Source organism: Esox lucius, chromosome 3 (genome assembly GCF_011004845.1).
Source record: "Esox lucius isolate fEsoLuc1 chromosome 3, fEsoLuc1.pri, whole genome shotgun sequence".
NCBI lineage: Eukaryota > Metazoa > Chordata > Actinopteri > Esociformes > Esocidae > Esox > Esox lucius.
This window is the reverse complement of record NC_047571.1, coordinates 29884228-29904411: the sequence shown is the minus strand read 5'-3', so window position 1 is coordinate 29904411 and position 20184 is coordinate 29884228. Positions and strand designations below refer to the sequence as shown.

The window sequence follows — 20184 nt, the reverse complement described above, 5'->3', positions numbered from 1 at the left end:
TCTTGTCGGCCTGAGGAGCCAGAAGCCATCACATAGACAGGCCAAGACGTGGTGTCATTTGAATGGGAAAGCAGCGGCAGCACACGCTAATTCATACCAAGGTTCGACAGCCAAGTCGTCTTCATCAGGGTGTCGTATCAAACGCCGCAGGTCCGGTGTTTTTGCGGGATTTCATAAGACATGGCGGTCAATCGTGACCTTTATTACCGTGATGTGATCTATTTAGCCGTGACTATACGTGTTGCAGAACAGTCAGGTCGCAGTGTTTACTGACACAACATTGTTCACGATGGATGTAGCAAGAACACCATCACAGGAATGGTTTCAGATAGGACTCCGAGTGGAACGGGGGTCTTACTGCCCATTTTTAACCACGCCAATAGTATATATCAGACCTTCTGGGAGGCATGTGGGAGGCAAATGTAACACTGCTTTAAACCCAGGTCAAGTTAAAATCTAGATTTAGAGTGAGAAATGAATAACAGAGAAAATAGTATCTACATAAGGCATCAGTTTAGCAATGACCGATATCAATGAATTTTTTTTTATCCATCTGATAAAATAAATGGCAGGGCAGCTATAGACGAATAAAATTTGCCATCACATCGATGTGAATCAGTGCACCCGTTCCCCATGTAGGGCAGTGGAGATCATCTGTTTCGCTATATTGTAATTACAAATGAGACACGGAACACACGGTTCCCTCACGGAACACACGGTTCCCTCACGGAACACACGGTTCCCTCATGGAGCACACGGTCCCCTCAGATCATGGAAACATCAATGGACTTTGAGTGAAGTTCATGACCTAACTTCTGTTCTACAGATCCATAATTCCTTGTCATCTCACGTGTCATAGTGGTGGAAGCGCGGGACACTTGTCTGTCACTCCGGCGATTAAAATCTCGGACACAAATGTCACTCTGTCAGTAATTGGCTTCAGATAAGCCTCCAGGGTCTGACTGATAGCACCCACGTCGCTACATGCTAACAAGCTGTGACTCACCGCTCTGGGCAGCAGGATGTGGAAAGTTCAAGATTCGCGCGGCATTTTTACAGAAGTCCGGTCAAAATCACTAGAGAGGTGAAATCAGCCGGACTATGCTACACTACCCCCCACCCCCCCCCCCCCCCCCCCCCCCCCAATAAAAAAAATAAAACCTGGGGGTGAGACACCATGGAGAGGCAGCTTCTGTAGGTCACTAGGGTATAGTGTTATCTAATCAGTCGCTACCTTGTTGCCGTGGTATCAGTCCTCCTTGGCACGCAGCGGTTATTTGATTCCCTTGTTTGCGACAGATGGGATTAAATGTGTAGTTCATCAAAGGGCGATCAGTTAGAGGATAGGAAAGCGTCTCTTTTTCTGAGGGAAGACCTACATCCGACCTGCTCACACTCTCTTTCCCATGGTGCTCCTCACTCCCACTCAGTAGAGAAAGCTTTTGATTGGATGGAGGATGAGAGTTGTAAAGGTCATTTGGTCTGTAACATCTACCAATTTTGTCCTTCCCCTGTGTGTCTCTTACTCCCTTCTCTTCTCTGTTTCCTTTTGACTTGTCTATTCCTCCTGGAGGGCTTTTCATTTTGGACAGTGTATGTCAGTAATCAACCTTCCCATATCACTCTTAATCTTACCATATCACTCTTTACCTAACCATATCACTCTGTTCTGTACCATATCATCCTTTACCTTCCTACATCTTTCTCTTAATGTTTGTCCTTTTTTCTGTCATCCTTTCTCCACTTTTTAAATCCACTCTTCAAATTACCCCATTTTCCTTCGTTCTCTCTCTCACTTCCACCTAGGTTCCATCACATGTTCTCTGAGTACGTAGCCTACCTTGTTTGTTTTTTTACCCAGAACACCCAGGGCTGAGGTCAGCGTTTGTCCTGGGGGCAGTTGGGTGTTACGTCAGGCCTCACCACTCTCTCTGCCTCCCCTAGTGACCAGCTGCTCTCCTCCACTGCCCAGCGACCTTCACATGCCCTTGCCAGAGACACGCCAACACACTGCCAACACAATGGCAACACACTGCCAACACAATGTCAACACACTGCCAACACCCTGTCAACACCCCACCAACACACTGCCAAATTACTGCCAATGGGACTTGGTGGTGGGTCTAATTAGTTAGGGACATTTCTGCTTTTCCTTGCCGAGGGGGAGCCAGAAGGTGAGCCGTTGTTGGTATCCATTTGACAATAAATACTCCTTTTATTCACTTCATTTATGTCTAATTCTATTTCCTCAAGTCATTCACCGCGGTTGGAGAACGTAAAGGCTGAATGCAGTTCTGTTCTTCTCTTTGCACTGAGAACTTGCTTTGACAGTTTCAGTCAGTGATTATAGGAAGGCATCGAAGAGATGTAGCTATTTTTGCTACACCATAGTTGTATAAAAAAAAATGACGATCGCTAACAAGCATTGTTCACTACTGCAGATACATGTAGAAAACTCTAAATATAGTTCACAACAACACTCCATGTGGCAGCCTGTGTAAAACTCTAAATACAGTTCATAACAACACTCCATGTGGCAGCCTGTGGAAAACTCTAAATACAGTTCATAACAACACTCCATGTGGCAGCCTGTGTAAAACCCTAAATACAGTTCATAACAACACTCCATGTGGCAGCCTGTGGAAAACTCTAAATACAGTTCATAACAACACTCCATGTGGCAGCCTGTGTAAAACTCTAAATACAGTTCATAACAACACTCCATGTGGCAGCCTGTGGAAAACTCTAAATACAGTTCATAACAACACTCCATGTGGCAGCCTGTGGAAAACCCTAAATACAGTTCACAACAACACTCCATGTGGCAGCCTGTGGACCATTTGTTATTGCTTCTTTCAAATGTCATAAGCACTCAAAAAAACACATCTACCAAGAAAGTTCTATGTATTTACTGTATAGACCATTTTGCAAATGTTAAGGTAACCTAATCAAAATATGTCAAGTTCAAAAGCTACACAAAATTGAATTAGATGGCAATTTCTTTACATTCCTACAGTAATAGACATAGAAATTCTAAAATAAAAAAAGTCTTAATTCACAGCTGTTATATATCTGCATATGCATATTCATAATGTGTATTCACTTTTTGTTTGTTTAACAGTACTGGAATTGACCCATTTTCAAGTGGTAGCTGTGTTTAAAGTTGTGTAGGTCATGACAGACAGTGTGCATGTTGTGAGAGACTGTAAGCTTTCATTTGGGAGAAAGATTAGCATTTTGAGATGTGTGATGTGCATTGCCAAATGTTGTTTTGATAACTGTATTTAGAGTTTTGCATGTGTGTCCGCAGTATTGAACAATTCTTGTTAGCAATCTTAAAAAACTGTAATGGCTATCTTAAATCCATCAGTAGAACTGTCAGAAATCAGATATTATAGCTGCCAGCTCCAAAACAGTAGCCCATATAATTTAACCTCTTACGTTTTTTTTTATAAAAAATACAGCCCATCTGTCTGAAAGCTTTTTAGCGACACAAATTATGTAATTTATGCAATGGTTGCACCTCAGGAAGCCACATTTCAGCCAATTACTAATTATGGTGATTTCAAGCCCAGACGTTTGTGGATCTTCAGCAAAGGTCATTCTTTTCCCCCCTAAAATGCAGAGAAAGGTTTGGCAGGCAGAACCAGAACAAAAGTCTGATCTTCAAAAAAAGCCAGAAGCTTGATTATGACAGACTAATAGAACTAATAGATTGTGACTAAACCACCTGAAAACAAGACCCAATCTACTTCCCATCAGAGGATGTTAGTTAGCTTATTGATTTGATTCTGTGGTGGCTATGAAAAATTACTTAAATCTCGCCCGCTGTATGTAAGCAGAGATGTATAATTAACGACAGCAGGGTTTCATTCTAAACACAGAGAAGGGTAATCTGGATTAAACGAGGGCTGCGTGCCAACTGGGGCGAACCAACAGATCGGTCAACATTTTTACAGCACGACCAACTGAACATTAGTATGACGTGTTCCGTGTCCCCACAGAGTTCAGGGGGTTGGCACGACTACCAGGGGCTGACAGCGGCACACGTGATGCGAAAGGAAGGCCATGGCCCTACACCCAGGATTAAATACACGCCAGTGTCATGATGATGGCGTTGTCACTGTGTGTTCTTGTCCACATGCACTAGGGCCGGCCTGGCCTGGTTGTCTCAGGTCCGCGGAGTGGTGCGAGGGGCGGCGTTTAGGAAACAGGCCTGACCCGTACTCTCCTCCTCCCCTCCAGGCAAACAGACGTGCCCCCCGGGGAAGTTTGACTGCGGCGGCACCAACAACAAGTGTGTCTCGTTGTCGTGGCGGTGCGACGGTGAGCGCGACTGCGAGAACGGGGCGGACGAGGACGGCTGCGCCTCCGGTGAGTTTGTGCCGCACGGCTTGTCAGTCGGAGGCCGCGGACACCTCTCGTTGGCTGAGACCGGTGTGCTTACGTGGTCGATGAGAGGTTGTCCCGCCCACTGGTAACGCGGACGCTGTGGTTGAGGGGCAAAATAACACAAGGTCTGGTCGTTTGCCAACATGTTGCCAGCTTAGAATTCTATGAGTGGTTGAATGAGTCCACAGTTGGAAGGTTCAGGTTCGAATGTGACAACCATAGTATGTCCATTTGCCGTTTGGCGTCTGACGGAACCGTTAATATCTACCGGTAATTATGGCAACCATGGCAATATCAAGAGCCCCAAACCTGACCCGACCAGGCTCTGCTAGGCGCAAGAGCCAGTCCATCAACAGTGAATGATGACTCCCCTCTGCCCAATCACACACTTCAGACTGTCTAAACACACAGACACACAGACAGACACACACACACACAGACACACACACACACAGACACACACAAACACGCAGGCTAACTCGGACGTGCTCTCACACACCCAACCACCTAAGGGAGAGAAATGACGACCGGAAAGAACAGAGTATCCTTTTCCTTCTTCTCCGTGCCGTTTCCCCCCAGTCAGAAGAAAACAAGAGCGGGTTTCTCCCGGAGCGGCTTCAAAGTCCCAACACACAGCCTCCCCACCAGCCTGACGCCTCAGTCAATCTCCCCCAACGTGCCGGAGAGACGAGGAGCACTGAGGGAGCGGGAGAATAGGAGAAGCCAATTCTTCACGCTGCCTCGTAAAGTAGGCCAGGAGTGTAGTCATGGCAGGGTGTGTGTGTGTGTGTGTGTGTCTGCTGTCTGTCTGTGTGTGTGTGTGTAAGAGAGAGAGAGAGAGAGTATGTAAGCGTGTGTATAGACACTGGGGAAAGAGAGTGTGTGTAAATGAGTGAGTGTATATACGCGTGTGTGTATGTGTTTATGGGGGGGTGGGGAGACAACACTGCATTTGCTCAGTTTTAATGAAATTGGAGATCAAATCCAAATTCACTCCTCGGGTTAGGGTCACGCGTTTATCGCAGTGCGTCAGAGCCAAGAAGAACATTGCAAGGTATTAAACCCAGACCAGGTTCCTATACGGTTCTGGATCTTTCCATTTTCGAGTTTCTTCAGGGGTTCTGTTAGCCTGCTTTGGGTGCCAAGTGGGAAAGGGTTGTGCTTTTTGTGCGGGTCTCGTGTGAGACTAACTGTAGTTGAACAAAGTTCTCCTGCACGTTCTCCTGCACGTTCTCCTGCACGTTCTCCTCCACGTTCTCCTGCACGTTCTCCTAACTGTGGATGAAGCCTGTTCAGAATGCCCACTCACTCACCGGTGGGCCATTGATTTATAGCCTTTTAGGGTTTGGAGCCGCCGTCCAACTGGGTCCCCAGACAGCCTCTCTAGCCTGCTTTAATCCTCTTTCTCATTGGAGTTTCTCCATTGACTTCAGGCTGGGACTCTGACGTCCATGGGCCAGAGTGGGCTGTATGGCCTGCATGTTAGGAGTCCCCTAGAGAGGAAACACAGGGCTTGTTGGGTTTTTAGTACGACATATAAATTAGGATATTCCCTGGAGTTTAGATGCTGGGCTTGTACTTTCAAAGCCTATTGACTGATTAAATTTATTAGACAAAGTAAGACTACAGCCAAAGCTAACAGTACATACTGTTAATTTTCCCCTTTTAATTCAAAGTGGAACGGATGGCCTATGAATCACTAGATATATAGAAGAATATGACGCTCTTCTTAAAATTGTCTGATATGGGATATTATAAATTCGTTTTATTTTCAGTAGCAAGTATACAAAAACAAATAAAAATATATTTTAGTCCAGGCCTGGACTTCCCCTTGGAGAATGGATGCTATAGCCAATCAGAGCTACAGGTGATCCATAAGCACACAGACATACATTAACCTAACCTAACGTAGCATGCTGTATTAACATTGACTGAACTGTGTGTTCACGGGAATGGAAGGTATGTATGGGGCTTTGCTACATCCTCTATGTCACAACCTAGGCTTTAAAACAGTCACCCTCCACCTTTCCTGCTTCACACCAAGGGGAGCAGCTGTACATTCAGCCAGATCACTCGAATTCCCAGGGACCGTCGTGTCCCACAATCTCCGGTGGGAAGACAACGTCCCAGTGATCACCAGGAAGACACGCCAGCGGATATACCTGTCAAAGCAACTGAAAACCAACGTGCCTCCAGAATACTCTGACCTGGTCACCGGCTGTACATCAAGGTCCTGCGTGAATCCGGGGGGCGGGGCAAGGAGGCAGGAAGAAGAACATGGCAGACCCCTCCAATCCTGGTCACCCCCGGCTACACACCAGCGGATATACCTGTCAAAGCAACTGAAAACCAACGTGCCTCCAGAATACTCTGACCTGGTCACCGGCTGTACATCAAGGTCCTGCGTGAATCCGGGGGGCGGGGCAAGGAGGCAGGAAGAAGAACATGGCAGACCCCTCCAATCCTGGTCACCCCCGGCTACACAGAGTACCGGTGGACAGTATAGGTCAGTCCTGACCACCTGAACGGCTCCCTGTGCTCTTCCTCAGTACCGGGCACACAGAACAAGATGCTCAGGATATGAAGACACCTCCAAACTGTTGCTGATGCTCAGGATATGAAGACACCTCCAAACTGTAGACTAAATAGCGGCGGCAGACGGTCTGTTAGGCTAGTTCATACTTCTTCTGTCCGCTGGTTTGTTGTTGTGGAAGTTGTGTTCTCATGGCCAGAGTTAGTGATCCCCCAGAGCGGAATGGGGTACCCCATTCGGATGTGTTCCTGAACCCATGCAGTGATGTCCACTACAGAATCGTGTCTGTTTTTAACGCAGTGCCGCCTGAGAGCCCGAACATCACGGACATCAATGTTTTGTGGTTGCCTCTGTCCCAACTTTTTTGAAACATGTTGCTGCCATTAAGTTCAAAATGGGCCTATATTTTTCAAGAAACAATACCATTTCTCAGTTTCAACATTTGATACGTTTCTAACGAACATGGGGTTTAAATGATTTGCACATCATTGCACTCTATTCACATTTCACGCAGCGTCCCGGCTTTTCTGGAAACGTGGTTGTAATATTTCTTGCTTCATCGGACAGATTTGCTGTCTGATAGAGACAAGGGTTTTTTGCTCACTGGGCAGTGAGCTGGTTTGGGTACCGCGCTGCAGCTTCAGCTGTCACCCCGAAGCACCGTGTTAGCTGGACCAGCCTAGGAAACCAAATGATATTTTCTCCTGGCTGTCAGGTACGGTCTATATTAGTGGACAGCAGGAGGGCAGGGAGACAGGAGGACAGGAGCATGTGATGGGGACACAGGAAGAGCCTTGGACAGGGTTGTAGCTCTGATCCCCCATGGCAGGTATTCAACCTGTTCCCTGCCCTATTGGATCAGTTCTGGCTTGTTAACTCCGCCCCTGACATTACTCACCTGCTCTGCCCTGATGATAATTGATTTCTGTCTGTCAGAGATGCAGAAAGATAAAAATTATATACAGTTATTAATGAATGTGTCCGATGGCCTCAGATCTTGAATTCCTTTGAACTGGGTGATTGTGTGAGTGTGTGCGAGCGTGTGTGCGAGCATGTGTACGAGCGTGTGTGCGTGTGGAGGATGCAGGTAATAGGCCCCGGCAGTGCTGATGATGCTACTCTGTCATCTGTTCCACTGCCCATTGGACTGATTATGAAGTTTGAATTGACTTGACCTGGGCTGACCCTCCGTTCTGAGTGTTGGCAGGGCTGAGTGGGCTGGGAATGACCTGTACAAGAGGTGTTAAGACCACAAAGACCAGTTAATTATCCAGAACATCCACTCTGTTGTCTCTTTCAGACAAATGCACGAATACACTGTGAAGTGCTTTTTTCCACCCACTATCCACATTGTTCCACCCACAATCCACATTGTAACACCCACTATCCACATTGTAACACCCACTATCCACATTGTAACACCCACTATCCACATTGTAACACCCACTATCCACGTTGTAACACCCACTATCCACATTGTAATACCCACTATTCACGTTGTAACACCCACTATCCACATTGTAACACCCACTATCCACGTTGTAACACCCACTATCCACATTGTAACACCCACTATCCACATTGTAACACCCACTATCCACATTGTAACACCCACTATCCACATTGTAACACCCACTATCCACGTTGTAACACCCACTATCCACATTGTAACACCCACTATCCACCTTATTCCACCCACTATCCACATTGTAACACCCACTATCCACGTTGTAAAACCTACTATCCACCTTGTTATTATAGAGGGAGGGGGATTGAGGGAGGGAGAGAGGGAGGGGCTAGATATACAGTGGGTAAATCTAGATATTTGTGTTAACACAGTTTGTTTTGATGTTGTTTCATGCTTTGCCGAGCACAGCCCCAAAACACAGAACATCTTCCAGAGTGGACCAGTTTTAATCCTGCTTAGAGAGATCTACGGTAGTACACAAATGGCACAAAGACACACTCGCAGGCCTTTCTCTCACGCATGTTCACACACAAACAGACACACTTGAACAACCTCGCCCGAGTCTGGGGTTCTATCTCCCTGGAGACAGCGGTGCTTCCTTCCGGTCCAAGACGCTAACACTGCTGACGGAGTAGACCAGGCCTGTGCGCTGTTTGGTGGGTTAGTGTTAGGACTCTGATCCTCTTTAACCAGTTGCAAACTTTTAACAAGGTTTTGCAGAAGTAGTAGAGAGCGACGTGGCGAGACTTGGGGGAGGTGCTTTCAGGATGAGCCGTTACTGTTACGAAATTCCAACGGTTTCTCAACAATTTTCCAACATTTGAGTAGGAATCTTTGCCGACCTGTCACCTGGACTTGACCCCACTGCCACAGGTCGACCAGCCAAACAACAACATCCCAGCTCCATCAGGTGGCGGTGAAGAGCACACTATTACGGGATGACATCTTCAAGGAGCCGCCATCGGAGGGCGTCAGGACCGTAAGGACAAACGGGGTGTATTGGATATTTGTTGTCGCCTACTTGTGATATGATGTACAACAACAGTAGAAAAGCCCATATCACCAGATGTATGGGAGATCCCCCTGAATATCTCCACCTGGTGTGTGACTCATACTGTCACCCGCTGTAGAGCTGCTGAAGATTATTGATTTAGCAAATGAGTGGTGTTGAGACGTCAAAACGGGGCAATAAATAAACTGTGCATTTGTTTCCCGCTGCAGTAGTGAGCCCAACGGGGGAACAGCTTTCTGAAACAAATCCTCTTTACTCCCCCAAACGGCAACACACACCCCCTTTCCCTTCTGTTGGTGTTGCTGTGTGATAACCTGTACTTCTGGGGCCTTCTCTGTTCCTCTCCGCATCGTATCTCCCTCCCTCGTTTCTGATAGCGGGTTGCACATTTGGTCAAAATAATACTGAATCACTGTGGGAGAAAAACCCCAGTCCCTCCCCCTCTTGCTCTGTCTCTCGTTTAACTATATCACTTCTACTCTTCTCCTGTTTTATATCTCTCCCTCTCTCTCTCTTTTTCTCTGTGTCTGCTATATCTCTGCGTTTTCTTTCTCCTGTTTTATCTCTCTCTTTCTCTCTACCTTTTCTTTCCCTGCGTCTCTCTCTGCTGAATTTGTCCTACGTGTTTTCTCATGTTTTACCTCTCTCTGTGCCTTTTCTCCCACATGTGTTTATTTGGTAATTGTCCTCCTCCTCTCCCCAGCGCCCCCACTCCATTATCACTCTGTTTGCTCAGTAAACATGTCTGCGTCATTTGGATAAAGGTCATCAGTTGTTGTTCCCCCCGCTGAAAAGGGCGACCTGTCTGTAGTGCCTGAGCTGTTGTTCCGTGTCACAAATGGTAGCCTTTGTCCTCTTCAGTGCCCTTCCTCTGACCTGATATCTATGGGTCCTGGGAGAAAATAGTGTACTATGTAGTTAACGGGGTGGCATTTTGGACAACGCATGTTTTCGTCGTCTTTACATAGTTTTTACCTGTACATGCGTCGTTTGCGTAGTTTTCACTTACACGTGCATAGTTTAACGTCATCTTTTCATAGTTTTAATTTATACGTGCGTAGTTTATGTCGTCTTTACGTAGTTTTCACTTATACATTTGTAGTTGATCCTCCAAAGCGTTTCTGTTACTTGCAGATTTTGTCATCTTGTCATGCCTTTGACTAAATGTGTCTAAGCATGTTATGAAGTGATTAAAATAGCATGTTATACAGTGATAAGCATGTTATACAGTGATAGGAAAGCATGTTACAGAAAATGTTAGTTTAATCCATTTTAGAATGAGGCTGTAATGTAACAAAATGTGGGGGGAGGCAAATAGCTCAGAACACTTTTCCGACAAATATGGATTGTAGGCATCGGCCTCACGAGGCTCAGAGTGGAGGAGAGATGGACTTGGGGTGCAAATGTTTTGTGGGTTGTTTTTTTTTAAGAGCATTGGATCACAGTTCGGACACTTCAGCATGTGGCTAGGTGTCTCTTCACAGTCCTCGATCCAGAGCAGAAGCTGTGAGGCCCACTGTCCCGGTTATAGACACCCCGCCTAGCTCTCTGGCACCACAGGTAACCCCAGCTAGCAACTACACCGGATAAAAAATTAAAACACACAATGGGGGACTTTGAACATACGCAAACATTGTTATGCATTGTGTTCTTAATTACAGTGTATCATGTATTCCATCATGGTGTTCGTGGAGGCATATTAGGATATGCATTGTGTTATGTATATAATGAATTATGATGTTTCGGCTTCTGTTTGGACCCCAGGAAGAGGCTGCTGCCTAGGCTGGAGGTAATGGGGCAAATAATAAACACAAAAATAACATCACAATCCCATTCCGCATAATGTCACAGCACTGAATTTATTATTTCTTTATTCCACGGCCCCATAAATCCATATTTGCACATTTCTGTTGTAAACCGCATAATTCAAACATGGATTTATGGAACAGTGGGAAATGTATAAAAATCAGTGCAGACATTCTGATGTAATATGAGCTGGTTGAGAATTGTGCAGTGTTTTTTATTATTTTTTTATCCCTTGCTAGCTTGAATCTGACTAAACTCTGGTGACCTGACGTCTTCACTAGCAGTTGCAGTTTGAACTCGTACTACAACCACCAAGCATGGGAACGAAACAATTTAAAATATGGGGAGTAAAATTGTCCTGCACAGGGAATGAATGATTCAACACTTTACTCTGGTAGGCTGCAGTTCGCACATGTTGCTGCCACTGTCAGTGGTTGGAAGGGACAGGTGATGTCACAACTGTCTTTGAACTTACTCCTCCTTCCTTTTCTTGGAACAGCAGCAAACTCATTGGTAACGTCAAATAGCTTTTTTGTTAGCTACATGAGATTGGGAGCTGCTTTCTCTATGCTTTCATTTTGTCAGGCTTTCAGTGCTTACGGCATTAAGAGCTAGTTAGAGCAGAGCCCAATGTTACTTCTTCATGTGGTAGTAACTATCGCTCCATAAACCTAGTAGGAGGGCGGGACAACCTGTGAGCACTCCACATCAAACCTAGGTTGCCTGGCAACTCCAAATGTCTTTAAAGTGAATGCTGACAATAACAGAATTGGTCTGCACCCTTGCATCTCAGCCCTAATATAAGATTCCCGTCTGAAACCAGTCCAGAACAGTGAGTTTCCCTGCCGTCTGAGACCAGTCCAGAACAGTGAGTTTCCCTGCCGTCTGAGACCAGTCCAGAACAATGAGTTTCCCTGCCGTCTGAGACCAGTCCAGAACAGTGAGTTTCCCTGCCGTCTGAGACCAGTCCAGAACAGTGAGTTTCCCTGCCGTCTGAGACCAGTCCAGAACAGTGAGTTTCCCTGCCGTCTGAGGCCAGTCCAGAACAGTGAGTTTCCCTGCCGTCTGAGACCAGTCCAGAACAGTGAGTTTCCCTGCAGTCTGAGGCCAGTCCAGAACAGTGAGTTTCCCTGCCGTCTGAGACCAGTCCAGAACAGTGAGTTTCCCTGCCGTCTGAGACCAGTCCAGAACAGTGAGTTTCCCTGCAGTCTGAGGCCAGTCCAGAACAGTGAGTTTCCCTGCCGTCTGAGACCAGTCCAGAAAAGTGAATTTCCCTGCCATCTGAGACCAGTCCAGAACAGTGAGTTTCCCTGCCGTCTGAGACCAGTCCAGAACAGTGAGTTTCCCTGCCGTCTGAGACCAGTCCAGAACAGTGAGTTTCCCTGCCGTCTGAGACCAGTCCAGAACAGTGAGTTTCCCTGCAGTCTGAGACCAGTCCAGAACAGTGAGTTTCCCTGCCGTCTGAGACCAGTCCAGAACAAGTTGTTCTTCCTGCAGTCCAAGAGCAGTGCTGCCAAAGCTTATTCTGCCTGAGTTCGAGTTGTTAATAGACACACTTCGACCTCGCTTTTGACTACTTCAGCTGTAGTAGAATGAGCAGTATCTGCAGAAGTGCTTTCAGTGGTGGTTATCAGTATGTACTAGTTAGTATTCAAAAGGTGGTTATCAGTATGTACTAGTTAGTATTCAAAAGGTGGTTATCAGTATGTACTAGTTAGTAGTCAGAAGGTGGTTATCAGTATGTACTAGTTAGTAGTCAGAAGGTGGTTATCAGTATGTACTAGTTAGTAGTCAGACGGTGGTTATCATTATGTACTAGTTAGTAGTCAGAAGGTGGTTATCAGTATGTACTAGTTAGTAGTCAGAAGGTGGTTATCAGTATGTACTAGTTAGTAGTCAGAAGGTGGTAGTCAGTAGGTACTAGTCATTAGTCAGAAAGGGGTTGTCAGTAGGTACTGTACTAGTCATTAGTCAGAAGGTGGTTGTCAGGAGGTACTAGTCATTAGTCAGAAGGTGGTTGTCAGTAGGTACTGTACTAGTCATTAGTCAGAAGGTGGTAGTCAGGAGGTACTAGTCATTAGTCAGAAGGTGGTAGTCAGGAGGTACTAGTCATTAGTCAGGAGGTACAAGTCATTAGTCAGAAGGTGGTTGTCAGTAGGTACTAGTCATTAGTCAGAAGGTGGTTGTCAGTAGGTACTACTCATTAGTCAGAAAGTGGTTGTCAGTAGGTAATGTACTAGTCATTAGTCAGAAAGTGGTTGTCAGTAGGTAATGTACTAGTCATTAGTCAGAAGGTGGTTGTCAGTAGGTACTAGTCATTAGTCAGAAGGTGGTTGTCAGTAGGTACTAGAATATGTCAGAAGGTGGTTGTCAGTAGGTACTGTACTAGTCATTAGTCAGAAGGTGGTAGTCAGTAGGTACTAGTCATTAGTCAGAAGGTGGTTGTCAGTAGGTACTGTACTATTCATTAATCAGAAGGTGGTAGTCAGTAGGTACTAGTCATTAGTCAGAAGGTGGTTGTCAGTAGGTACTAGTCATTAGTCAGAAGGTGGTTGTCAGTAGGTACTAGTCATTAGTCAGAAGGTGGTTGTCAGTAGGTACTGTACTAGTCATTAGTCAGAAGGTGGTAGTCAGGAGATTCTAGTCATTAGCCAGAAGTTGGTTGTCAGTAGGTACTATTCAGAAGTCAGAAGGTGGTAGTCAGGAGATACTAGTCAGTAGTCAGAAGGTGGTTGTCAGTATGTACTTGTCAGTAGTCAGACAGTTGGTAGTCTGGAGGTACTAGTAGTTGTTGTTGTCGTTGTTGTTTTTGTAACATAGACATTACGCTGTAGTAGCAGCAGTAGTTGTTGTTGTAGATGTTTTAGTTCCATAAGCATGAAGCTGCAGTAGTGGTAGTAGTAGTAGCAGTGGTAGTAGTAGCAGTAGTAGTGGTAGTAGTAGCGGTAGTAGTAGCAGTAGTATAATAAACAGTAAGATGCTGAGTGACCCGCCCATTCATCCCCCTCTCTTTACCTCCGAGGCAGTTGTTGCTGGCGGCAACCATCTCCCCCTCCCCGTCACTGCGACTCCCTGTTCAATCCGAGAACTGGGTCACATGTTCAGGAATTAGTTACATGGAGCCCGAAGCCCTGGGCCGAGGGAAGACGTCTTTAAATGCTTTCACCCCAGCCGATATAGCTGGAAATGCTAATGTGTTTTACTAATGGGTCTCCCCATGTGTAATTTGCATGTTTATCCAGTCTCCTTAATAATTTAACTGTAGATTAGTCGATTAACATGGGTGAGTTGTGCATGGTAGGTTGGGTTTGTGTAGTGAATTGGACACTGTGGGTGTGTGTGTGTGTTCGTACTGATAAGGCACCGTGGATTTAAATGGACGGCCGCGGTTTAAGATTGACCAAGATAACACATAGCCTATGGCGGAGCTAAATCTAAAATTATTTTTTAGCAATTTTGCTGATTCTTTCAGTGCGAGCTGGTATTGTAGTATGTGTTCCCACTCTGCCAGGGACCCTGGTGAATTTAAGTCGGTGGGTGTGTTTGTGAAACAGAAACCCCACAGTGAATTGGACATATGGTTGTTATCAGCAGGATGGCCGGGATGCTGGGTTTCTGCGTTCTGCCAGAGGAGGCTAATTTACTGAGTGATGATTAAAATGATCATCTAAATCGCCCTGATTATATCAGCTTAAGCCACAGGTCTGCTCTGATAGGCTGGGACACTGTACAAAGTGAAATGTTTAGTGACTTTTTGTCCGTATACGCAAAATAGGGAAATAGCTATTTGGCAAACTTGGTACATGTGCATGGGAATTACTTCCTGAATTGAGAAAAAGGTCAGGACACTTCTGTCAAGAAGTACAAAAGAACATTGAACGCTGCCCATAAAAGACCTGAACTTGGCTCTAGGAAAGACACAAATGAAGCTCAAAGAAAGACCCATACACTGCTCTACAAAAGACCTGTATACAGCTCTACGAAAAACCCAAGAATTGCTTTACAAAAGACCTGACCACTGCCCAAAAACACCCGAACACTACTCTATGAAAGACCCACACACTGCTCTACAAAATACCCAGACACTGCTCTTGTCACTATAACTTTTGTCTACAGGGTTCATAGACGTTAGTCAGGGAACTGGAACAAAAAACCTTCTCATGCCCACATGATACGGGACAACAGGGGGGTGACCTCGTCCAATAACATGGCTCTATTACGTAGTGTTTTACTCCGGTGGGTGACTACAGAGGGACAGAAACAGTATGAGCAACTCCCTGCCGTCTGGGTGAATATCAAAGCTATCCCCCTGTAGTCTAAACGCACAGCGGGTTTTCTGTCACACTCTATGTTGGGCACCACCGTTCACCACCTAAGGCCTGGAATGGTGGTATCTCTCAGACAGGGAGAGGGGAGGAAGAAGGGAAGACCAGGACAGAAAGATAGAGGGAGAGAGGAAAACCGAATGGAGAGAGAGCAGGGAAGAAAGGGAGAGGAAATGTAGACTGACTGGGAGATGGGGGGAGGAAGAGGCAGAGGAGGTGGAGGTCTGCTCTGTAGCCCAGGACGGAGTCATGTCACCACTGTGTCGGCTTTGCCAGACGTTTGTGTTCACTCTTCCTTTGTTTGATACCGGTAGTGTCATTGATAACCGTGGGTGGGTGTCCCCTGTGTTACGGCTCAGTTTTAACCACCAGCTGATCCTCCTCTTCCTCCCCCTCCAGACTCCAAGGCCTGTCCTAAGAGCCAGTTCCAGTGCTCCAACCGCAAGTGCCTGGCGCCTGTCTACGTGTGCGACGGAGACGACGACTGCGGCGACGGCTCCGACGAGCTGAAGTGCTCCGCCCGCCGCGCCCCGACGAGCACCTGCGGCCCGCACGAGTTCCGCTGCAACACCTCGGAGTGCGTGCCCGTCATGTGGGGCTGCGATGGCGACCCCGACTGCCCCGACGGCTCGGACGAGTGGCCGGAGCGCTGTGGCGGGGAGGGGTCAGCGCCGAGACGCCGGGCCAACTGCACGCTGGAGGAGTTCCGCTGTGCCAACGGGGAGTGCGTGAGGCTGGCGTGGAAATGTGACGGGGACCCGGACTGCAAGGATAAGTCGGACGAGGTCAACTGTCGTGAGTGCACAGGCGTTTTTGTCTTGGTCGCGTTTCGGACCGTAGCCCATATGCAAATGTTCACCAAAAACCTGCACTGTCAGGACCTTTTTGTTTCAGTAGTGTGTCAGTCAAACATATGGTCAAGGGGCGGGAAAAGATAACTATTTTTAGCCTGGTAAGGGAATTTGCATAGGATCGGGAACAGGAACAGGGAGAGACACACACACACACGTCGGCAGTCACATACAGTGGATGATGTCATCAGTCAGCTGACCTATGACACCTTCAAGACAAATCTGCTAATGTCTGAGTCTCCCAGAGCTGCTCAAAGAAGGCTTCTGTGAACACACAACGTAGTAACTGTTCTTTATCGGTCTGACCTTGGGGCGTTAAACGCTTCAGTGATAGAGCAGATAAAGGAGCAGATAAAGGAGCAGATAAAGGAGCAGATAAAGGAGCAGATAAAGGAGATATAGATGTGTGAGTTTGAAGGGACTGAGGGAAGGAGGGAAATGGTGAATGGAGAAGGATGGAAGCATGGGAGGCAGACACAGGGAAACAGTGGATGTAGAGGAGATCATTTGTTGTCTCCGATAAACACGTTGGGAAGACGGGGGCAGTTATGATGAAACAGGTTTTTCCATTAGCCGGTGCAGGTTATGCCGTGTGTGTGTGTGTGTAAATGAGTGTATCGTGCCTCCCCCCCCCCCCCCGTTCATTATGAAGGTGAGCGCGTCGTTCATCAAGCCCCTCACTCTGGGCTCCTCTCCACAGCGTCATAACCGCCTGTCAGTGGCCACGCAGTCAGTCAATGGAAAGCTTCCAGAAGAGCACGCGAGCAAGAGTTGCCAGGCAACCCATTCACGTCCCTGAGCGCTTAGAAGCTTCAGAATTAAAGCGGGGTCTTTGGCTTGACGGGAGCGCTAGGGCCGGGGAGGTTGATGGTAACGCTGGGTCTCTGTGGCGCTGCTGAACACTAATGTGGCGCTCCTGACGCATTATATGACGGGACTGCTAGGTCGCACACACCTGGGGTAGTATTCAAGGTATTCTGGATATTGGAGGTGTCCGATGCCAGTTCAGTCGGGAAAGCCCGGGCTAAGGTGAATTATACCTGTGTGTCTGTGGCCCTTTGTGTCTTTTGACTGCACTGTTACAGTAACAGGATCCAGCAGTTATCCAATGGGACTTTGTTGTGGGTCTCTTAGTAATGTTGTTGGAAGTTGCATGACTGTTGCAGCACTAAACACAGGAATCAAACCCGCTGCTCAGTCTTTTCCCTAGTCATATTATTTTCCCGGCGGGGTGCCTTAGGTCCTCTCCAAAACAAATGTTACATCAAAGACAAGTATGACTGCATGGACTGGTGGTAGAGCTGATGAGAAAATCTGTTCATATATACAGAAAATACATTTGTTTGGATTGCGAAACTAGTAGCCATATTGGCTACATGTTTTATGTCATTATCGTGATTATAGAATGTTTGGTCCCCTATCAACTAGGTGAATGAAGCTATAGCAGACAGGTGATGGCTGAATCGTTAATGATATCTCACTAAAGAAAACAAGAATGGAAAAGCAGAATTGTGATTATTAACTACAATAAAACCTGTTTTCATTATAATACTTTTATCTGAGGTTTATTTTAGTTAGTGCAAATTCTTCCAACTTTTTTTTGCGATGCAAAAACAAAAGAGCGTGTAGCTCCTATTTAAATATCTAGGATTATTTCATGTAGGATTATTTCATCTGGGATTATTAAGGTACTGAAACTTTTCTGGTTGGTGATTAGAGAATGGAAAATAATTTGGATGGGAGATGGAATCAAGTGAAGTTACAGTAAATTTAATGAGCAACTAATGATCATGAAGTGCCTCAGAATATTGACAAAACTACGTCATATCTTTTTGTCTAATAGGGCTCTTCAGGCAGGCTTACTGTTCTAGTGCTTCGTTAAAAGTTTGCTTCATATTTCTGAGCTGTCCTCTCCAAGTGTAGCTGGAATTCAGGTTAGGATTTGACGAATGTAGTGAGTTGTCTGTTGTTGGCCTACATCTCGTCTGGCACTGAGAGGAAGATCAGATCTCCGTAACCATTGTAGAGGTAGTTAACATGACCAGTATGAAATACTACCATGACTGCAATGTGACAGCGACATAGATTGATTTGAATGCCTAGAAAATAGATTGATTTGAATATTTTGTAAATGTTCAGGGGTTTTATATTTTGATTAAATGCAGTGCATCGTTATTGTATTGCGGGAAGTCGGACAAAGAGGCGACGGGTTTATATGTGGGTGGACTGTTGCATGAATCACTAGAAAGCAATATTTCCTTTGGTTTGTATTTATATTAAATAACAAAATGTTGTGGAAGTGATCCAACCTCAATATTTAATGCTAAATATCCACCAGCCTAGTGCCGCTATTTAGCTTGGAACATGTTCTAATTTCAATTCTGGATTCAAACCACCTGCATAATAATACAGATGCATATTCATACTCTGAATTTAAATAGATCTTTTGACCCCTTTGTCGAGACTAAACCGTGGCATGAAACGCTGCCACCCACAGCTCTGTTGTTGCCTTGTAATGCCCAGTATGGTCAATCCCCTCTAAACTGTTCCACTAGACTAGTGATTCTGTGGTTTAATACTGTGTCTATTCCAGGAGACTCGTGATGCTATATCTATATGTGGTTTAATAATGTGCCTATTCCAGTAGACTAGTGATACTACATCTATATGTGGTTTAATAATGTGTCTATTCCAGTAGACTAGTGATACTACATCTATATGTGGTTTAATAATGTGCCTATTCCAGTAGACTAGTGATACTACATCTATATGTGGTTTAATAATGTGTCTTCTCCAGGAGACTAGTGATACTACATCTATATGTGGTTTAATAATGTGTCTATTCCAGTAGACTAGTGATACTACATCTATATGTGGTTTAATAATGTGTCTATTCCAGTAGACTCGTGATGCTATATCTATATGTGGTTTAATAATGTGCCTATTCCAGTAGACTAGTGATACTACATCTATATGTGGTTTAATAATGTGTCTATTCCAGGAGACTAGTGATACTACATCTATATGTGGTTTAATAATGTGTCTATTCCAGTAGACTAGTGATACTACATCTATATGTGGTTTAATAATGTGTCTTTTCCAGGAGACTAGTGATACTACATCTATATGTGGTTTAATAATGTGTCTATTCCAGTAGACTAGTGATACTACATCTATATGTGGTTTAATTATGTGTCTATTCCAGGAGATTAGTGATACTACATCTACATGTGGTTTAATTATGTGTCTATTCCAGTAGGCTAGTGATACTACATCTATATGTGGTTTAATAATGTGTCTATTCCAGTAGGCTAGTGATACACCATCTATATGTGGTTTAATAATGTGTCTATTCCAGTAGACAAGTGATACTACATCTATATGTGGTTTAATAATGTGTCTATTCCAGGAGACTAGTGATACTACATCTATATGTGGTTTAATAATGTGTCTATTCCAGTAGACTAGTGATACTACATCTATATGTGGTTTAATAATGTGTCTATTCCAGGAGACTAGTGATACTACATCTATATGTGGTTTAATAATGTGTCTATTCCAGGAGACTAGTGATACTACATCTATATGTGGTTTAATAATGTGCAGGAGTCCTTCCTCTGTCCTGTCCTCTGAATGAGAGTAGCTTCAGTGAATCACCACTAGATTATAGGGTCTGATCAAATTCCAGCGTACATCTCACACACACACACACACACACACACACACACACACACACACACTGCCTGGGGAAGCAAACCCTAGTAGCAGCTGGGCTGCACACACTGTTATATATGTTA

General features: G+C 45.4%; 1 protein-coding gene across 3 annotated transcripts in view; it reads left to right on the top strand.

Annotated features, from left to right (window-relative positions):
- LOC105024656 (low-density lipoprotein receptor-related protein 8) overlaps positions 1–20184 on the top strand; it is an 88273-nt gene that overhangs the window by 42703 nt on the left and 25386 nt on the right. For 2 of the 3 annotated variants that reach the window (XM_029118747.2, XM_029118746.2), the window contains exons 4-5: positions 4246–4374; positions 15936–16331. In XM_029118747.2, the coding sequence (XP_028974580.2) occupies positions 4246–4374; positions 15936–16331 (525 nt within the window). The remainder of the gene's footprint in view (positions 1–4245; positions 4375–15935; positions 16332–20184) is intronic. The other variant, XM_029118748.2, reaches the window with a different exon arrangement.